This window comes from Anopheles nili, chromosome 3 (assembly GCF_943737925.1).
Source record: "Anopheles nili chromosome 3, idAnoNiliSN_F5_01, whole genome shotgun sequence".
Taxonomy (NCBI): domain Eukaryota; kingdom Metazoa; phylum Arthropoda; class Insecta; order Diptera; family Culicidae; genus Anopheles; species Anopheles nili.
The window spans coordinates 74,774,251-74,793,949 of record NC_071292.1 but is presented as its reverse complement, the minus strand read 5'-3'; the positions used below and the strand labels follow the sequence as shown (position 1 = coordinate 74,793,949).

General features: G+C 49.8%; 1 protein-coding gene across 1 annotated transcript in view; it reads right to left on the bottom strand.

The window, feature by feature from the left end:
• Positions 1-5,923: 5,923 nt before the first annotated feature.
• LOC128725067 (ecdysone-induced protein 74EF) overlaps positions 5,924-19,699 on the bottom strand; it is a 43,827-nt gene continuing 30,051 nt past the window's right edge. The window contains exons 3-4 of the mRNA XM_053818786.1: positions 18,881-19,384; positions 5,924-6,798 (exon numbers count right to left, since the gene is read on the bottom strand). Coding sequence (XP_053674761.1) covers positions 5,924-6,798; positions 18,881-19,384 — 1,379 coding nt within the window. The remainder of the gene's footprint in view (positions 6,799-18,880; positions 19,385-19,699) is intronic.

Sequence of the window (19,699 nt, the reverse complement as noted above, 5' to 3'; positions counted from 1 at the left end):
TTGGGCTTATTCATGGCTCCCTTTTTAGCTTAACCATGTTCTATCTCTCCCCCCTCTCTCTCTCTCTCTCAGCTCCAGCATGCTCTGGCTGAAGGAGAAGCTAGAAAACGATCCCCTTAGTGGGGCGCTAAATGCGTTACTTTTGATTTAGATACACTTACACGTGGGGACGTGGGGACTAAGTACTGCTAACTCCTAAGGATACGCACTAATTTCGAAAACATTTAAAGTTCAGTGACTCTGTCGAAGGGTTTGCATGCATGTCTTTTTCTTTTATATACACCTCCTACGAATCCCTTCTCGGTTGAAGGTGACGGCTCGAGGTGATGGTGATGAGAACTGGCACTAAAGCGTCGCGCTAAACTCGCCCGCCGCTAACTTTGAACCTGAAGTTTCTCTGTGTGAGGTATTTTGCGTCTCGTTTTGTTCTCGGTTTTACATGTAGAGTTAATAAATATTGCACATTGCACATCTTATTGGGTTACTTTTGTCCTTGCTGCTGCTGCCGTTGCTGCTTCGCACCTTCTGCTGTTGCTGTGTACTTTGCGTTTAACGTTTTGTAAGTTTCTTTTGTATTTCGTTTGAGGTTTTGTGTGGTTTTGAACATTGGACTGCGGCCCGAGACTCGCGTCTTTGGGCGGTTTGTGTTGAAAATTTGACTAAAATTTACGCTAGAGCGATGGATCATTCATTTATTTATATAAAACAATTGGACTAATCGTAAATAAGTTGCTGTGGTAAATAAATACAGCTTCTAGCTTTCCGATCGATCGCTCGCTTCATCGATACGATTCTCTGCCCCATCAATGGCGTTCATTTTGCTTTCCCAACTCACTAAGACCAACCTTTTACGCTCGTAGGTAAGAAGTGGCGTTTAAACTACCGCATTTTGTTTAAGATATTCTGATATTTGTGTTCCATCGGCGCCCACCCAGTGGGTGGGTGGCTCAAAATTTGACTAAAATTAACTAATATTGCGCATAACACATATCTGCTTCGCGATTCCCCTAGTTCCCTAGTGAAGCTGCTGGCGTTGCCAACACTACCGTTACAACCTTACAAGCTAATGAATTTTCACTCTTGCTGTGTTAGTATGTGTTTGTGTATGTTTTTATCATTTTCTTCTGTCATTTTTCCGATCCTTGCAGCCGGCCGTCCTTTGCTAACTGATATGGGACTGTGCCCTTTAGTTTTCGTGGACCATCTCAGACACCTTCCCCCCAGGCTGGCTCTCTCGGAATCTTCCCTCATTTGGACCACACCTAGATTCGGAAAAAGGATGGTGAAAAGAGAGCCGCTAACATACATTAGCCTACCAGATCCAGAAAGAGTAGTTATAGTAGTGTTTCCTTACATGCTATGACGTTTGTAAAATGCCATGAAGTTGCTAGTAGAATTGGAGTCGAAAAAACCGAACCGAATGTATATTTATATAATGGTGCGTAAAAAATTGTGCGAATGTCTCTGTTGTGCTTCATCTTGTTCTCGTTTTGCGGGAAACCGTTGATGTTTCATTGTGTTTTCGTTTGTTGCAATTTGTCTAACATTTCCTTACCCGATCCCGTCTGTGCGGACTTTTTGATCTCCCAACCCAACGCCCTCATAAGTTCAGTTCGCACCCTCCACATCCGCACATCATATGGGGCCATCATTTAGGAGGGTGTTGGGGTGATTCGTAATTACGACATCCAAAATTAGCTTAATTTTATCACATCCAGTTTGCCAATTAATTCGAAATTCCATTACCACACAGCTATCGATCTCACCTGGGCCGACTGTGCGGTTTTCCCTACATATCCTTTTCTGTTTGGTTGCTTACTTTTCCACCAACAACTCACACAGCCAGTCGAAATTCATGTTCGTTCGATGAGAATGGCTGTATAGCTTTTGCGTGGGTACATCGCTGCATAGAGAAGTTAAGTTTTGCATAGCTCATGTGTGGGCGTATCGCTGCGATCCTTCCTTATCCTTCAGTGACTGGCATTAGAAGCACTAATGCGCCACTCAGACTTTTCATTATCGTGCTCAATGTGTTCGTTTGTTTCGTCACACGCTCTTAGCGTTGGCCAACATGGCTTTGAAACCCTGTAGTTAGTGGACTGACTGTATCCTTATAATATCTCATCGTTTTTTCAATATCTCTCCTGTTTTCAGCCCCGTCGCACGTGCCATCAGAACTGCGCAACATATAATAGTTCCGGTTGCAGTAGAGGTGTACTGGTATTGTGTTTTAATATATTTCATTTTACTAAGTCAGTCTTTTCCTTTGAATTAAACGTACCCACTGAACAATTTCCGTTACGATTTGCTTGACCAAAGCAGCCATAGCTCGAGTTTAATTGGTTCTGACCGGCCTTTTTTTAATGATCCAGTGTAGCTACACAAACTATGTTTGGTTGAACTGAGAGATTTATAAACGGAAACAAATATGCTCGTATCACGGCATTTCGCACCTCAGCTGGCTTCATTTGCGATACAGTATCCTTGGACAATAATTTGAACTAGCTACACCTGTTCACTGGTTTGACTGGAAAGTCATACAGTGACGTGAATGATATAACCTCGTCGGAGATGGTTGTGCTCCGTAATTCTGGGGTTGAAAGTGAGCGTGCTTTAACAATCGTTTAATTTATAAAAGCGATACCCCGTCCTGTACAGAGGAGGCTGTAATAACCGTTCCCTTTGTAATCCTTGACATTTAAACGCCTAAAAGTATACTTTGTGCATTACAGCACTCTTAAAGGATTTAAAACGTATCCTTGTAACAATAATAATTATAACATAACGTAACAATAATAATAATTTGCAACAAAGGAACTTAACTTAAGGAAATGGAGAAAAATCATTACAATCATATGTGAGTCAACCAAAATCAAACAAACTAAAGAAAATTATAATTTATATAGCGTTTTATTCGTCACATACCGGCTGAAACGCGTGATCTTAAAAATAGTTATAATTTTACACCACGCTTGATCGTGCCATTTACAACAAAATATGCACAGTTCTTAAACATTCACTAGCTCTTTTTTTACGTATTCACTATCCTTAACGTTTGCTATCTCTCTCTCTCTCTCGCTCTTTCGTTCTCTCGATCTTTCCTTCTCACTTTCCATGTTGTGTCTGCCTCTAAATAATTTCCTTTTCTTTACACGCTATCGCACACATGATCTTTACATTTATGTATAGCAATCCCCGCTCGACGTTAGCTAAAATTAGTTTACATAATAATTCTCAAATATAAAAACTTTGCAACATTTAAAAAATAGCATCTGCCGCAGGCACGCAGCCAAACCGGATCGTTATCGTACGGTGCCGCATAACGAGCCTTAGCGCTGGTATACTTTGCCGACGTGCCGACCATTCTTCCTCTATGTCTTATCTGTTTTTGTTTGCTTTGATTTCGTACTATCGTTTCCGCTGTTGTTGACAGTGTTTTGTAATGTTTCATCCTTTCATCGATTTCACGCTTCTGCTTCGGGTCCTTGAGGCACCCATTTAACTATTTTAGACATGTTCATCTTTCTAGTGCGCATGCACAATTGCTAAAGCCATCTGTTTAAACCACGAAACCAACTGGTCGTTTTGCACATCGTTTCACCGCTGATCCATTGTTTCACTTCACTTTTGTGGGTTTTGCGTGAACGAGATATATCTGGCTATGCTTGTCAGCAGGACCGCCTAGACGATTCCTGAACTATTGGATGTCGGGATTGAAGGGAAGAAAGCTGAACTAAAGCTACTTAGCAGTAAAAAAAACGTTTGTTTTGATTATTTTTCTATCAGCTTGCTAACGAAAGGCAATTCAAGGTGGGGAAAAGGGCTGGCATTAACATGTTCCACTACCGACCGTCGAAAAACGCAACAATATATAACACACAAACTCACACGAAATTAGCAACCGAAGACACGGTGAGCAGTAGATTTTGATTTTCAATTGTTTTTTGTTTGTTTTTGCACCTCATAAGACATCCTCACAAAATGCGCGATCAACAGCAAGGGAGAATACTCGTTCAGAGGCAATGAAAGCAGATGAATAAATTAATGAGATCACGATTCTAAACACAAGCAAATTCAATAATAACATAATCCAATCGAATTCAAAATTAACAAACGCAAACCAACGAATCGAGAGCAAAACAAAAGAAAAAAACCCACCGGAAGTAGCCACTCTGCAGGATGATGGTTTGGTTCTGTCTCGTCCCTCTCTCTGGTTCTCTCTTGCTTTGCTGCTCCTGACGGATGCATTTTTGTGCCAAATTTCGCTTCAAATAGGGTGGGTGTTGTTTTGTTCAAAGTGCTCATCACTTATCAAAAGCACAATTCATGCCAGCGTGAGGAAGACGGTTGGGCATTTAAGGGAAAATAGGATCCTCATCATATCTGGGCGGCGTTTTCCAGTCGTACGAAAGGCAGTGGAAAGCTATGGCGACCTGTCGACCAGGGCGCACGTGAAAAGACGCTCTCTTCACCGGATTGCTCGTTTTTATTGCGAGTTGGAATATAACGCGAACAGCTCGGGAGCGGCAGCAAAGCGCCCACGCTCCGACAAAGCCAGTTCAAGTAGATTAAAATTCTAGCACAACACAATTGCCGCATAAGCCTACGATCACTTGCGATATGAACTTGATCGGGGGGAGAGAGGGTTTGTTTGTCTGCCCTAGGATTACACCACGAGACGTCACTCAAACCGAATCTAACGCTAGGGAGTAAAACACCGAAGTAAAATATAAAAATAATAATAATAACTTTAGGGCGTGGTGTGGGCGGTTACTGTAGCGTGGTGGTTCCTAGCCTATCGTAAAAAAAAACAATACACAAAATCGCCCATCCGGTCGCAAAAAAAAACCGGGACGCTATTTTTACATTTATACACGGCTCAACCAGGCACACCGGGATCGTAGCGACCGATCGAAGCAGGAGGAAGGCCCTAACGATATGTTTTTGTAAAAAAAATGTACAGCACGCCGCCGCCAACGCTGCGACATCGCGGCGAAGTTCGAAACCTAACGGCTAAAACAATAGATATACCTATATGCATACATTAACACTCGGCACCGTCACACAAACGCTCCTCGTTACCGCTAGCCTAAACGTAGCCTTACAACGAACCTATATCTTACAGCGTAATTACAGATGAGAAACTTTCTGAGCTTAGCAAACACACTCGAACGCTTACTTCCACAGAGATGAGGGAAAAGGGGAGAGGGAGAAGGGGAGGGGGGGGGGAAAGGGAAGATACGTACAAATTATTGGAAAGAAAAAACAAAACGTATCCGCTCTTAGGCTCACCCGGGCGAGCCGGTGTAAAAATAAAAGGATAAAATCAATCCGAAAATAACAAACGAAGCTCAACGATCGAAACAACGCGCACGTGTGCGCCTACAAGTAGGCAATCTGAAGTAGCACGGATGCACGTTGGTCGGCTCTTTCGGTTTTTAAACTATTTATCGTACCGTCGGCGGAGGAAAATTAATGTCTAAACGTTCGTAACTCTAGCGCATCCACAGCTCTCACCATGCGTTGCCGTGCGTGTGTGTGATTGTGTTTTGTACTCTTAGCTTTCGATTCTACATATTGCCATTGCGCCGGGTCGGCTCGAGACCCGTCGTCCTTATTGTCTCTCTGCGCTTGGCCACTACCCCTTCCGCTCAACGAGTAACGTCAAAGCCCTTCCAGGGACACTAGATGCCGCAACAAAAGGACGCAGGACATCCTAACCGAGGCGTGAATAAATATCAAAGTGGTAAGAACGATCCGACGATTGTACAGGGCTGATCGGGGCAAATAAAAGGACCTCGACGGAGGTTGCAGGCCAGCTGAAGTGGGAGGGAACACCGGACGACTAGCGTAGAGGTTGGGGTTTGTCGAGGACACCTGCAGCGGAGGCACGACCCACATGGGGACGGCCCCGCGGCGGACTTCAGGCGCCCGTGCAGTCAATCTCAACGATGTCCTTCGGCACATCCACGAACTGATAGACCAGCCGCTGGCCATCCACCTTCGCCAGGATACCCCGTTGGTAGTAGTAACGCAGGGCACGTCCCATCGTCTCGTAGTTCATGTCCGGTTTGTTCTTGTGCATGCCCCACAGCTTCGAGACCGCCTTCGAATCGACGAGCTTGAACACACCCTTGTCTCGATTCGTCCACTTGATAAATCGCGGGCAATACTCGCGATCCTGCAGCAGCTTCAACAGGAACTCCCACAGGTACGTGGTGGATCCTTCGCGTGACTTTCGCTTCACTCCCAGCTCGAGCTTCGGTTTCTTCGGTTTCTTGAGCTTGCGTGGTGGAAACCCGAGTTCCAGCATGTACGACAGATCGTCCTGACAGCTCGAGGACACGCTGTGTGGCCCATGTTGTCCGTGATGGCCGAGTCCGTTTAGACCCAGTCCGTTTGCCATAAGGGCGGCAGCAGCGGCGGCGGCTGAGGAGCCTCCTGCTCCCACGTGTCCCGGTCCCGCACCTCCATGTCCTCCGTGGTGTCCTCCAAGGGCTCCATGTTGCTGAGCCAGGTGTCCATGGTGATGGGCGGCAGCTGCGTGGTGTGGGCCAAGGTGGCTGTGGGGGTGACCCATGGTGGTGCCATTCGTTGCGGGTAAAGGACCTGCTCCGTTGGCACCACGACCCATACCACCCGCTCCCCCAGCGCTCCCTCCTGCTCCTGTGGAACCGTTGCCTCCTGCGGGAGTTCCTGCAGCGAAGTGGTTCGCGGCAACGGCAGCGGCTGCGGCAGCCGCGGAGGGATAGCCGGTCGGTGAGTTCATCGAATGCAGGTAGTGATAGTTGTCCGACACTGAAGGGATGAGAGAGAAAGAGAGAGAGAGAGAGAGAGAAAGGTTCGATTAGTGCGATGGCGACTCGTGGTGACATTGAACTTGACGGAGAGAGTGACTCTTCCTGTCTGACGCGTAGTGATAGTAGTGCAGATGACGATCCGACCTTATCAGCTGTAGCGAGCGGCTTGGCTCGTGGAGCTATTGCTACTGCTTTTTCATCATCCCCATTTCGTGCGCCCTTCGCTTCCTTATTGCACCGAGCAGAGTGTAGAAGGGCTTAGCGACAGGGGCACGTCTCGTCAGGGTTGGCGGCGTTATCAACCCTGCAGTGGTTCGATGGGGATGGGTTTTCATTAATTAAAACGTTTCTCCCTCTCGAGCTTGAGTAGTTCACCCACGGTCAACCCGATCGTCTGGTGACGAGACGGAAAATCCGATTTTGGCGAACACTCCACTCTGGATTGCGTCCTGCTGAAGGATTCCATCGAACCGGATGTCGAACGCCTTAGACAGGTGAGGGAGTGAAAAAGACACACGAAGGGGGGGGACGGAAAATGTCATCGCTGAGCCGATTCGAGGGCGGAAGTGCCATTCCGAGGCACGTGAAGTGGCCGTTTGACATTCCGCTAGAGATGCGAAAAAACATAACCTCACACCCCGGCTCAGGTACGAATATTTACCATTTGAAGGGTACTTTAACAGAAAAAAAAACTAAATCACTCTTACATTGTATAGTCTCCTCCCCGTGTTGAAGTGGGTTAGATAAAATGTGTATCGATGTGTATGAGAGACAGAGAGAGAGTTTATTAATTTTCCACACATCAAAGACGAGTTTCTGGCGCTTTAGTACGCCGTTTCACGTCACTTTTCACGTAACGCAGCTTCTATGTGTTTTTGGGGTTTTAATTTTGGACGCACCATCTGCCGGAACAACGTCCCACAGAAGTACGATGCCCAGACGCAATGCATCGAGCAAGAGAAAAAGCAAAAAAAAACACAAGAAATCCCGCGGGACCACGGAGCGATGCACTTGATGCGCGGAGATAATTGCGATCGTTTGCAAAAGGGAGGCAAAAAAAAGATGAAACATTCGTTTTAAAGGAGTACCAGCCTCCGGTTGAGCGATGAAGCCAGCAAAAAGGCCCTTCAACGGCAGGCTTCATGAGTTTCTTTCGCGATCGCAGAAAATCGCAGAGCGAAAGCGAAAACCGAGCAGACGCGAGACGGACATCGAAAGGGACACCTCTAGGGCCGGAAAGGGACCAATGACCAGGAAGCGCGGTTGCGGCGCACAATGCACGCGCCGACGTGACCTTCAAACGTGTCTTCCACGGTGCAGGAAGATGTGCACGTCTCCCTTTTGGAGGGATTCTCCCGCAGGATGCGCACCTGAGCATTATTTGCTCTTTCGCGTTCCTGCGTTTCCTTACATTCCAACCCCCATTTTCCGCACGTTCGACGACTTTTTGACCGCTTTGCGCTCGCGTTCTGTCTGGCGATCATTCTCTCTCTCTCTTTCTCGCTCTATCCCTTCCCTGACGGGTGCATTCCCGAGTGCAGTTGCGCGCTCCCAGGGGATGATTATGTTTTTAAAAGCCATTATCGTAATCTTTCGGAATCAGCTCAAGAGTGTGTGTGTGTGTCCAGTCTCGATGCGAAAGCTTCGTAGACGGTTTCGATTTTCACGACGATGGAATGCGTGTGTGTGTGTGTGTGTGTCTCGATCGGTCGGTGCATCATCGGTGGCATTTTGTTTTCGGCGAGGCAAGATGCAAATGAGTGTCATTTGATTTGAAATTGCTCAAAACACAAACCCACCAGACAAGTGACACTTCTCTCGGTTCCACACCTGCACACGCACGGTTCACGGCATAGAATGAAGAGTGAGAGAAGAGTGAAGGAAAAAAAAACCAAAAAAAAAACGAAATCAAATATCGACCAAGAATAGCGAATCCACGAGCCGGGAAACTGGAAACCGCGAGCCTTGTCGAATCCGCACCAACCCTCAGTGCCTTTCCGCACCATCATCCAACTCTCCTCCTCCCCTCTCCTCCCCTCCACGCTTCCTCTCTGCTAAGGGTGAGACCGATCGCACCGCGGTGCACCATACGATGGGTGCTGATTCGCGTTACGGCCGCGTAAAAGGGACGCCAAAGCCGCGATGGTGTGCCAACGTAGCCAACGCACTCGATTCTAAGCATAAACCCTGCGGTAGGGCGAAAGGGTGGCTAAAGGGTCGTCGGGTGGTGGTGGAGAAACTGCGGAACGAAACGGAAACGGGAGGCAAAAACGGAGAAAAACTAACTACGGCAAGTAGTGGTGACCTTCTACCGAGCGATCACCCCGCCGCAAGGGCCCTCCCCACCCATCGTACCACCACCCCTCTCCCCATCCTCATGCACCGTGCGGATGCACATAAAAATGCACCAGCGCAGTGCACTTCTCCGGGCGGGTTTTGTTGCTTTTTTTTTCTGTTTCATTGCTGCATCCATTTTGCTTTGTCTCTCTTCGGTTCGGCCGTTTCTCGTTTCCTTCGGCGTGGAGTTTCGCGTTTCTCGCTGCACTGCACGCGAGCATCTTCCGTTCTAAGCCCGCTCTCTTGGAGGAGGGTGGGAAGACACGAAACGAGTGCATTTGCCCCCGCACTCGGATACACCGCCACCGTCCTAGTGATGGTCGAATCGAGAGAAACCTACCGAAGGGCAGGAAATTTTTGTTTGGTTTTTCCGAGCCACCAAACTGGCGAGAATGGCCGCGAGGTTGGCGAGACTGGCGGTTGGGTCGGTATTTTAAAGACGAGCCGGAAAGGCTTCCAGCTCCCGTGCTGGCGTGATGCAACTGCCATTACACGAGCGAAGTTGGGCCGAGTAGTTCCGGCAGGCGCAAGGAGAGATAAAACAAACAAAACCCTGGCGCAAAGCGGAAAGAAACAGGCGAGGAAGCCCGTCTTCCTGGACGAATGCCTATGTGTGTGAACGAAATGGGAAATGCGGACCGAAGAAAACGTGCCCACTAGGTGACAACATCGTCGTGGCTGACGCCGACGACCCTTGCCAGGAAAGGCAGGTTTATTTATACCGCAAACGCACAGGAACGTCGTAGCCGCCGTGTTACGCGTCTAATTGGATTGCGCCAAAAAGGGCTCTCGCGCCCTTTCGGGGTTTCGCCGCTGAGCGATTGCATCCAACCGATGCAAGTGACCGGATGATCACGTGCAACAGTGTCTTTTGCCTCTCTTTCTCACTTTCTATTTCGCTCGCTCGCGGAATATTTTGTGCCCGCTCCACTGGCGCCTCGGATGGCGCGGAAGAAAGGAGGAGGAGCTTGGAAAAAGGAGCTTTTCCTTGGGGACAAAACCGGAGCTACGATGTGTCACCTTGGGAAGACGTTAAACCGGAAAAACAGCGCCAACGTCCGGTGTCGAGGCGTTAGAAGGTAAATGAAGGGCAACGATGGCGCGTGGACAATGCGTCGGTAGTGGTGAAAATATGCAACAGGCACCTGAAGCCCGATTTTGGCTCGTCCACGTCGAAGGCACGGAATTACGAAAACCTTTAACGAATTCTTCGAAACGATGTTTACATCGCGGAAAACGACCGTTAAGGACGCTTTTTTTTACGGAAAAGGACGCTTCACGAGGATTGGATTAATTCACTCTCTGTTGCAAAGCTAGGGATTTGCAAACCATACAGGATACGTTTGAATTTGAAAAGGAATCAAAGCTCATTCGAATGTAAATGCATACAATAATCATTTGCTGGCTAGCTCTTTTCGTCGTCCATCTGTTTGACAACGAATTACGTTACACTGCTTCGAATTATCGCACATTCCCATTGGATTCGTCCTGCTATCTTCCCGTCGCAGCAGGTGATTGCAATTGCGCTTATTCGCACTGCTTTTGCTTCTTCCATTTCGTAATTCTCCCTTTCCAAATCCGTCAGCACTAGCGTTTCACACATTCGCTTGCATTTGCTGAAGGTCACCCGACGCGTCCTGGACCGTCTCAAACATCGCGATCCGGAACCGGGATTAAACGCAACGACCTGCACCACCCAGAGCCGAGTCGGGATCACAAATGCCACACGATGGATATCGATTCCACGGAATGGATGCGGTAACCTTGCGAAGGGCCGGATCGGCGGGAATTATCTAATCAAATTAAAGGCCGGAAGTTCGTCGGAATGGCCGCGCCTCACTGGGGCTTCCCTTTTGTCGGCGATAATGAGGGCCACGCTGTTTCACTGCCCACGTGGGCTGCTTCGAAAACCGGTGGCGTAATAGCCGTGCCCTCCAACGACAAAGGTCACACCTTGGGCGAGCGAATTTGAGCAAAGAAAAATCGGCGAGTGGGCGAAATCGAAAACGAATCAATCACCAAAAACCGAGCCACGGTGGGATGAATATTGCATCGCAATAAATGCACTCCCGGGCTTGTCATATGTGTATTTCCAGACGGCGTCGGGAATCGGTGAGAATTTAAATAGCACCCGCCATTCGCCGTCACTTCCGCGAGCGGATGTGCAGCTGACGTGAGCCCGAGTAAATACAACCACGCCGAAATCAAGATGCACCGAACGAAAATGAAACGGAATCAAGCAAGCAAAAGGAAAAAACAAAAATACGACAAAAAAAAAATAACCCCAACCCAACCTGTCTGGCTGGCCGTCGCGGCATAAACGGCTTTGGAAGAAACTAATTGCCACCCCTGGCCCCGAAGAGGGTGGTTTGTTTGGCGGAAATCAGGAAGTAACGCGCGTTCCCGCCGGCTGGACTGTTTCCGTGCGAATTGACTGCATTTTTGACTGCATTTGCATGCGATTGTCGAAACTGCAATCGGGTTCCCATGTATGGGAAGGCCAGTGTCTTGTGGTTTGGTTCGGAAGGACGGGCAGAACAAAAACGCGTCTGGAAAAGGAACGAAACGATCGGTCGTGCTCGGTGCGGTTTCGGGTCTCAACAAGGCGGCTCTGGAAAGAACGCCAAAAGCCACATAAATGTGGAACCAGAATGCGCGAATCATTCCGCTTCGAACGCGTGAGGGGGTTGATTTTATTTCACCCAACCCAGCTACCATAAGGAAACCATTTCAAACGCGACCGGAAGTGAGTGTGTGAGTGTGCTGCTCCTGCTCGGTGTCATTTTGAATCGCTCCCGGGACCATCTTTATGATGAAACGGAATGCCACCCGGCCCGGACGAAGCGTTCATGCAATAAAATCGCGTTCTACGCCTCATCAGCACACGGCGGGCCTTGTTAAGGATCGCGGAGGAAATTAATTGATGACAGCGAGGAGCAGGCGAAACCGTCGGTGAGACGATGGATGCTCGTAAAAGCGATTCGGCGATCGTAAAACGTTCGCATTCCCGCTCGTTCTCGCGAAACCCCGACATGGTGAGCATCAATTAGCGCTAGGGGGATCTAGGGATTGAGGGTGGATGGAAAGTCACCGGGGGAGAGATCGCGAAAGGAAATGCATAAAAATTCGTCCTTCTCGCCAAATGGTGACTCCCGAAATAAAAAACCAGAAACGCATTTCGATCTTTCGCTACGGGCTGCGGAATTATGTGCGGATTTCGATTAATACGCTACTCCGCCAGCCGGTTGCAGCTGCGTTCGTTGAGCTGCGTGATCTTCACCAAAAAACGCGGCTTCTTCCAGTGTGGCCTGCGCGAATGTTGATTGCTTAATTTGGCTCAATTTCGACGCGCATCTTGGGGCGTGATGAAACGGCTTTTTCGGGCATGCGTGATCTCAGCTGTGAGGTGGACGGCAAGGAAGCGAGGAAAAGGTCAACGATCGCACGGCCGGATCTCGTTTCCTTGCGTATCGGTGACGATGGGACGGAAGTGGAGAACAATTTCGCCACCAGCGGGTTTACGACTTTCCCCGAAGGAGGCAAAAGATCCAGATGAGATCTCGTTAAACCCTCCGATCTTTGCCCGGGAAGATGACGGGAATCACAAAAAGACTTCTTCACTTGACACCCGGGAAGAGTGAGAGAGAAAGAGGCGAAAAAGGTCCGGTATAGCATGCGTATCACGTTGCATGCGGCTCGGATCTGCGTGGAATGTGCATTTGCGTATGGTTTTCGGGCGCATTTTTTTAGATGATACAAAGTGAAGATAAACTAAAGAAGGAGAAGCAATAACTAGAAATCATAAATGAACGGAAGAGAGAAAGAACTAAAAAAAAGGCACAAGGATGATGCGATGATGGATTTTTACGAGACCGAGAACCTGCAGGAATAAATTATCCTTCACGATTCAGGACGCGATCCGGAAGTGAATTCTCATATATCCCTCTCTCACTCGCTCCTTCCGTGACTTGTTCAAACGCTTGCTGGAAGTGATTAGCATACAGGGTGTCCGAAAGGGCGGTGCATATTAAAACGTCATGGCCCTTTCCTTGCCAACGGAACGTTCGTTCCTTCCGCCGTACGTGGCGTTGGAATGCGTTGTCGCGCAGTGCCGCGTGGTGCGGGTGTGCGAGATTAAGAAAAACGAACAAACACACATACTCAGCCATTGCACATGGAGCTGGCTTTCCGCTGCCACCGGCACATTCCGAGGCCGTTCCGCGGACGTGCGCTTTGCCGAGCGCCATCAAGCGCGCATTTTCTAAGGCTTCAACACCCTTCAAGGGCTGCCATGTAGTTTATGGAAGAGGTAAGGGGGAAGAGAGGAGAGAAGGTGGCCGGAAGGAAGGAAGGAAGGCAAAACAGCTGCAGTCTGGTTTCGCGTAAGGTGCGAGAGCAACATTGCGTCAGCGGTGCATTTCGTAAGTAGGCCACCTTCGCGGTGGGAAGATGCATTTCCACCCCAACCAAGGCGCCTCTGTGTCGAAGGGGTGCTCTTCTCGCTGTGTGTGTGTGTGTGTGTGTTGAAAATCTCCCATCCCTGAGGGGTGCCCAAGAGGTGAATCATGTCCCATCAGAGCTGTGACGACGTGCGATGTTTGCGATGCAACGCACGAACATCGCGACTTGTGGCATTTCCTTTCTAACCCACACTCGCGCGCGCTTGGTGGCGGTTACTTCCGGTTCGGTAAATTCCAGCGCTTTCGACATCGATCGGGCGCCGTGCTTGAACGGGCCTCGTGGCCTCGGAGTAAACCCGACAGGCTGCAAAACTGGTCTAGAAAGCCTCCCGCCCACGTGGACGCTTGAAGCGTTGTTGCGCGAATCGCGCGCATGTTGGTTCGTTTTTTTTGTTGTTACACCCTCGTTTTTGTTCTGTTTTCACCCCACTGCAGGAGGGGTTGTTTACCCAGCGTGTGGTTTCTACCTTCTAAGCAGAACAGCGGGCAGAGGAAGCAAAAAAAAGTAAAAGAAAACGACGGTTTATTTTCCCCCCCATCGTCATTGGGGGCGGAGGGTTGTTCTGTTTCTTTTGCTTGTTTTTTTCGCGCACCCCATCCGTTTGCGTAAGCCCGCTTCGAACGGGAAGCCGAGAACTGACCTTCAGCAAACGAAACAACGGCACGGAGTCCGCAAAACGGGTGTAAAATGGCGACCGAAAACGCAGCAAAACCGCACGAAGACCCAGGCTGGGCCTTTAAGGGAGGCTTTATGCGGACCCAAGCGGAAGCCCGTGGTGGCTTCGTGGTGAAAAACACCACCCTACGTTTTTTTTTCGGGGGTCAAAACGTGGCGAAAGCACGTCCCGAGATCGGTAGCGGATCTTTGACGGGTTCACTTTCTTCCGGTTACAAGTACGCAGACCCTCTGCTGACGTTGCTTAGAAGTTGTTTTTCTTTTACATTAGTGTCACCCTTTGGGGCGATTCATAAGCAGAAAGAAAAAAGGTGAGCTGAAAATGGAATTTCCTGCCGATGTCACCTCCACGGAAGGGGATCTTTTGACGATGAATCAATAGAGTGACACGTGGGGAGAACCGTTGTTCTGCGAATAGCTCGGGAAACGTGATCAGGAGCCGAGATTCTACCGCGTTTCCATCATGGATTGTGAAGGTGTTATTCATGTACGCCTCATCTTTGTTGCGCTTCAACAACCACCCAAAGCGTGGATGTGCTCAAAATTGTCCTCAAATGCTTAATTATTGATCATGTTCCGAGAAACTTTTCGCCGAAAAACGTTATCAAGATGGCGTAGCAAAGTTCCACAATTAGCTACCACGAAATCAGTCTTTTGTCGTCGAGAGTTTTGCAAATATTCGGCCTCTTCCAGCTTCCCTTCGGGGCGCTTATCACCTTCTGATGGGGGTGAGTGTGTGTGTAGCTGTGCAACGTACACACTGGGTCGGTGGTGACATTTCGCATGGCCAAATGGCCGTCCGGTATCATGCTGCCGGTGCATGCGAGCTTCGTTCGTCACGTATGCACCGCTGTTCGCGTCAAATCGCCCACTAGCCCCGATCGATGGGTGGGGTGGTGCTGGTTTCCATCTCACACACCCTTACGCGATCCAAAATGGCGTGGTTTTGGGGGCGAAGAATGTTTGAAAAAAAAACAACAACTCCCTCACGAGCTCACAGTATTGCAGGCCCCGAAACGCATTCTTATCGTATTTTGGGAGGCCACAATGGAAGAGTGAGCAAAGAACACCGAGAAGAAGCACCGTTGGGGTGCGGTGGAAAAGCACTCTTCCTTCCCTCGGGGGAGGGTACGTTATCAATGCTTGCAGGCCCCCACGAGCAGGCGTGCGAAAAAAAAAGAGATGCCAAACGCGAAAAAGAAACCACGCAAACACAGATGAGCGAATTTCCGCGATTTCGTCTGAGCATGGGGAGGTTGGTTTTTTTTTATTAGCGCGTCCAATTCGTCTGTTTTTCGTTATCTCCCTCGCACTTTTGTTCACTTTGGGGTGTTTCATTCCGGCGTAACCACGACACAATCCTCAAACCAAACTGGTGATGGTGGTCGTGGTGCATGCAATACGGAAGTTGCGAGCCATTTGTTGATAATAAATTGTGTGGCGGTGGCAACTGGGACGCGAAAAGAAGGCAGAGGGTGCAAATAACTTGCATCGCTCGGGAAAAAGAACCGTAACCGAATTCGGCACAGAACAAAAATGGTGTGAAAATGGTTGCGTCTTGATTCGGGGTGAGAAAAAAAACCTTCTACGCCAACATCTCCTGCACGCGCTAATGGCCCGTCGAGGTTGTTCGAATAGATCCACTCCGGATCCACTGCTTCTCCCAGGTGTCTGGAATGGGGCGACCAGATTGACCAGGTTTCTTGTCTTCCGCCAGCACCATTTACGATTTGTTCCGTGTTTTGCGAAGACGAGCTGCGAACGATCGCGTAGGGGGTTGATCGTTTTTATGAGCCGTCGGAAAGGGAATAAAACTCCTCAGCAACATGCCCGCGCGTTGGATCAGGTGACATAAACGCGACACGTTTATCACTCCATTTAAGCACCACTCTGCTGACCCTACTCCCAACGGGAAGAGAACCATTTGCTCGTTTATTCCGTTGCCCCCCGTTAATTCGTGCATCTTTTACTGAAGAAAAGTCGGACGTTATTTTGAAAGGCGTTTGTCACGCGGTGCTGCAGTTTCACTGCAGTTTGCGTGCTGCCCGCGCTCATGACCATGATTAATGCTCTGTTTACGAGTCGCTTTCGGTGACGCGATCGGTTAGGTAAATCCTGCCCGCTGACGCGAGATCAACGACCTGCGAAGCCATCCCGTGGTTCAAAAATGCAATATTTACCCACCGAGCTACGTACCCACCAACCCGCTCGTGCTACGTAGCAAGTGTGTGCGTGTTTTTTTACTGTCTTTAATCCGCGAAGGAGAGGGTGGATATTTTTCTTAAATTTCAAACAACCCCCTGCACCCGTAACATATTTTGTCTTGTTCGCTTGTGCGCTTTGTACGCGCGGCTTGATTTTAATTTGAGACATGAGGTGTTGTGTGTCGTTTGTTGTTTTTACACGATCCTTTTTTCGCGCTCGTCGCGTTTTTACATGTACGTCGGTTGCAGTTGCCGTTGCAGAACCGGCAGGCTAAATATAGTGATGCGCCGCTAAATGATCGGCTGTCTCCACCCAAATTCCCGACCATAGGCAGCTGCCACTTCCGCCCAGACAATTATCATCCTGGCCGGGCATTCATCTCGGGTGCCATCGCACCCAGGGATTATCGACCAGATGATGGAATTCATGCGATGGTGGAAGAAGCAAAGAGGAAGCTATTTTCAGAACGCATCCTGTCGCCTGCCATCTCCTTGCTGCGAATCGCCCCAAAAAACGCATTTCCGTTTCAACGGCGTTCGCGAGAAATGGTGTGGTGTTTTTGGGGGTATTTAATTTTATGTTTGAGAAGAAAAAAGTCAACCGGGAGGAAATACACACACACACACACACTCACACATCGGGGAAAATTTGCAATGACACGCCTGTCACTTGGGCGGATTGTCGCACATTAGTCCTCGGTGGTGCTTCGGAAAAGCGAAAACAAACGCCACCCGAGACAGGATGCTGATAATTTTAGCTCGTTCCAAGCGCGCGTGCAAACGATTTTTGTTTCACTTGTTCGTGCTATGGCACTGCACCCACATTGGGGTGGGAGGGTGCCACATTTGGCGCTGCATTAGCACAAAGCAGCACCAAAAGCACCACCAGCAGCAGAATAAAACGCTACCCTCTGCACACGCGCGAGCATCTCTGTTATGAGGAAATGAATGCGGTGGGCTTATACACGCAAATTACCCGGCCTGCTAGGGAGTTGCCTCAGAGGGAGGCGAAATGTAAATGTTTATCCAGACGCTTTTCTTCCTCTTCCCGGTCTTAGCACGCGCGCGTACGTCTCCAAATTTGCACAATTCGTGGCGAGCTCTCGTTTCCGCGCAATTTTCGGCGGTGGAGGTTCGTGTTGCTGTGGTTTTTTTTCATGTTCTTGTTACTCGTCCGCCACGGTTTCCGGGAGCGTTGTATCTACTTACCCCCCACCCCACTCATTCCCCCCGTATCACTCACACCGCTTACACACGCCCCGAGTGGGCCTTGCGCGCGCGCGCGCTCGTCTTTGCGACGTCCTTGGAGCGCACCGTTCGAGGGAAGGCGTCCAGAGGGAGGTCCGTGGAGTCGATAAGAATATTGCAAAAATGTTTCTTCCCACGAGCTTGGTCGTCTTTCCTTCACTGCCCACCCACTCGCGCCCAGCCAGTAGTGTAAGTCATGGAGCGTTGCTGGGACGGGAATGAAACGTCCATACGGTCTTTTATTATCTCTCGTTCACTGGCGTATTTTCGTTGCACATGATAGGGCAGAAGGTGCGCTGCGGTCGGGTGAGTGCCCTTGAGCGGACGGCTGTGCGTCACATTCGGGAGGTCGGGTTTTACGTAAACGTGCCGTGTAATTTAAACCAAAGTTGTAAAGCGATTTGAGACAATTGAGTAGAAATTTCCATGAAAAATCAGCCCTTAGCTGTCCCTTTTTTTCGGCTACGTGTCTCGGCTGAAGAAAAAAGGCTTCCATCAAAACCTGGAGGTGCTCATAAAGGGATTGCACCCGTCTGCGGTCGTCTTCGATCAGGAAGTGCTCCTAACGTACAATGTAGCTGATAAAAGTACCCTCCCAGGCGGTCAAACAATGGCCATTTGTGGCGCGTTTCGCAAAGCAAACAATCATCCCCAACCTCCGACGAGGAAGCGTGACGCGACGCAACAGGCCCCCACTCATGCCGCGGCTTATCACAAGGCGTTATCGTGGGGTGGCGATGTGAAGCTTGGTTGCATGCACGATGGTTGCATCGAGCTGCAGCCTGGCTGAAGTGTGCCTGCGATGGAGTGCTACCTTTTGGGAGAAGTGATAAGGACGATTCGACGCGCGCGCGTCCTCCGTTTTGGGCAGGGACGATGGGTCAAAGGGCTGCCGGGGAAACCCGAACCGAGCGCGTCAGTGGCATGAGCAGGGTGGCACTCTGATAGCACTCTGACCATCGACATGGTGCCGTAATCGCGAGCCGCCGACGGGACAAAAAAGAAAGACACCTTTCGCGCCGATAAGACGATAAGGCGCCTCGAAACACGGGCTCTATCAGTATGTTGTAATGGTCGGGCGCCAATCGACATTCGAAGGACCTCACCGGGAGCGAGAAGCACACAAAAGGACGGCAAAAAAGGGCGTACACTTACGTGGTACAGTCCGCTGGTTCCAGATGTTGCGAAGAGGCGGCGAGCTGTGATGGTAGAAGTTCGGCCGCAGGAACGGACCCGACTGTAGGTGGGCGGCCTGCTGTTGCAGGTGTTGCTGGGTTGCGGCGGCAGCCACGGCGGCTGCTGCGACCTGTGAGAGAGCTGACGAAGAGGCAAGCGACGAACCGGCCCCATTGATGGTCGGTGAGCCGGCACCACCGTTCGAGTGTACCGAATGTTGCTGCTGGCTCTGGGGATGCTGATGTTGTCCTGTTGGCTGGTGATGTGGTTGCTGGTGGTGATGCTGGGGCTGCTGGTGTTGTTGTTGCTGCTGCTGCTGCTGCTGGTGGGATGGCTGCTGACCGGTGTTGCTGCCTGGACCAGTGCTGCTGGTCGGAATGCCAAGGCGTGCCTTCAACTCGTCACTGCAGGCCGGTTGGCCACCGCTGCTTGAGCTGTCCACATCAGACACGCCACTGTCGGCAGGACTCGGTGGCAGGGAACCTGACGGATCGCGGGAAGGAGTGAAGAAAGGGAGAGAGAGAGAGAGAGAGAGGAAGAAAAAGAACAGAAGTAAACACGAAACCATTAAATTCTTTTCCAGCTATTTCGGTCGCCACTCGAGGTGGATTGAAAATGCGAAACGAAAAAGCGCCCAAAAGCGGGATCGCGCGATCTACGCGATCGTGTCCCTCGACAATGCCCAAAATCGCCCGAATCGTTGGCGTCGTTTTCGCTCACATTGGGGTGGACGACGCAGCATGTAGCTTCCTGTCGTTAAGCTGCCTGCATTAGTGCTGCAGAGCAGCAGAGCTTGCG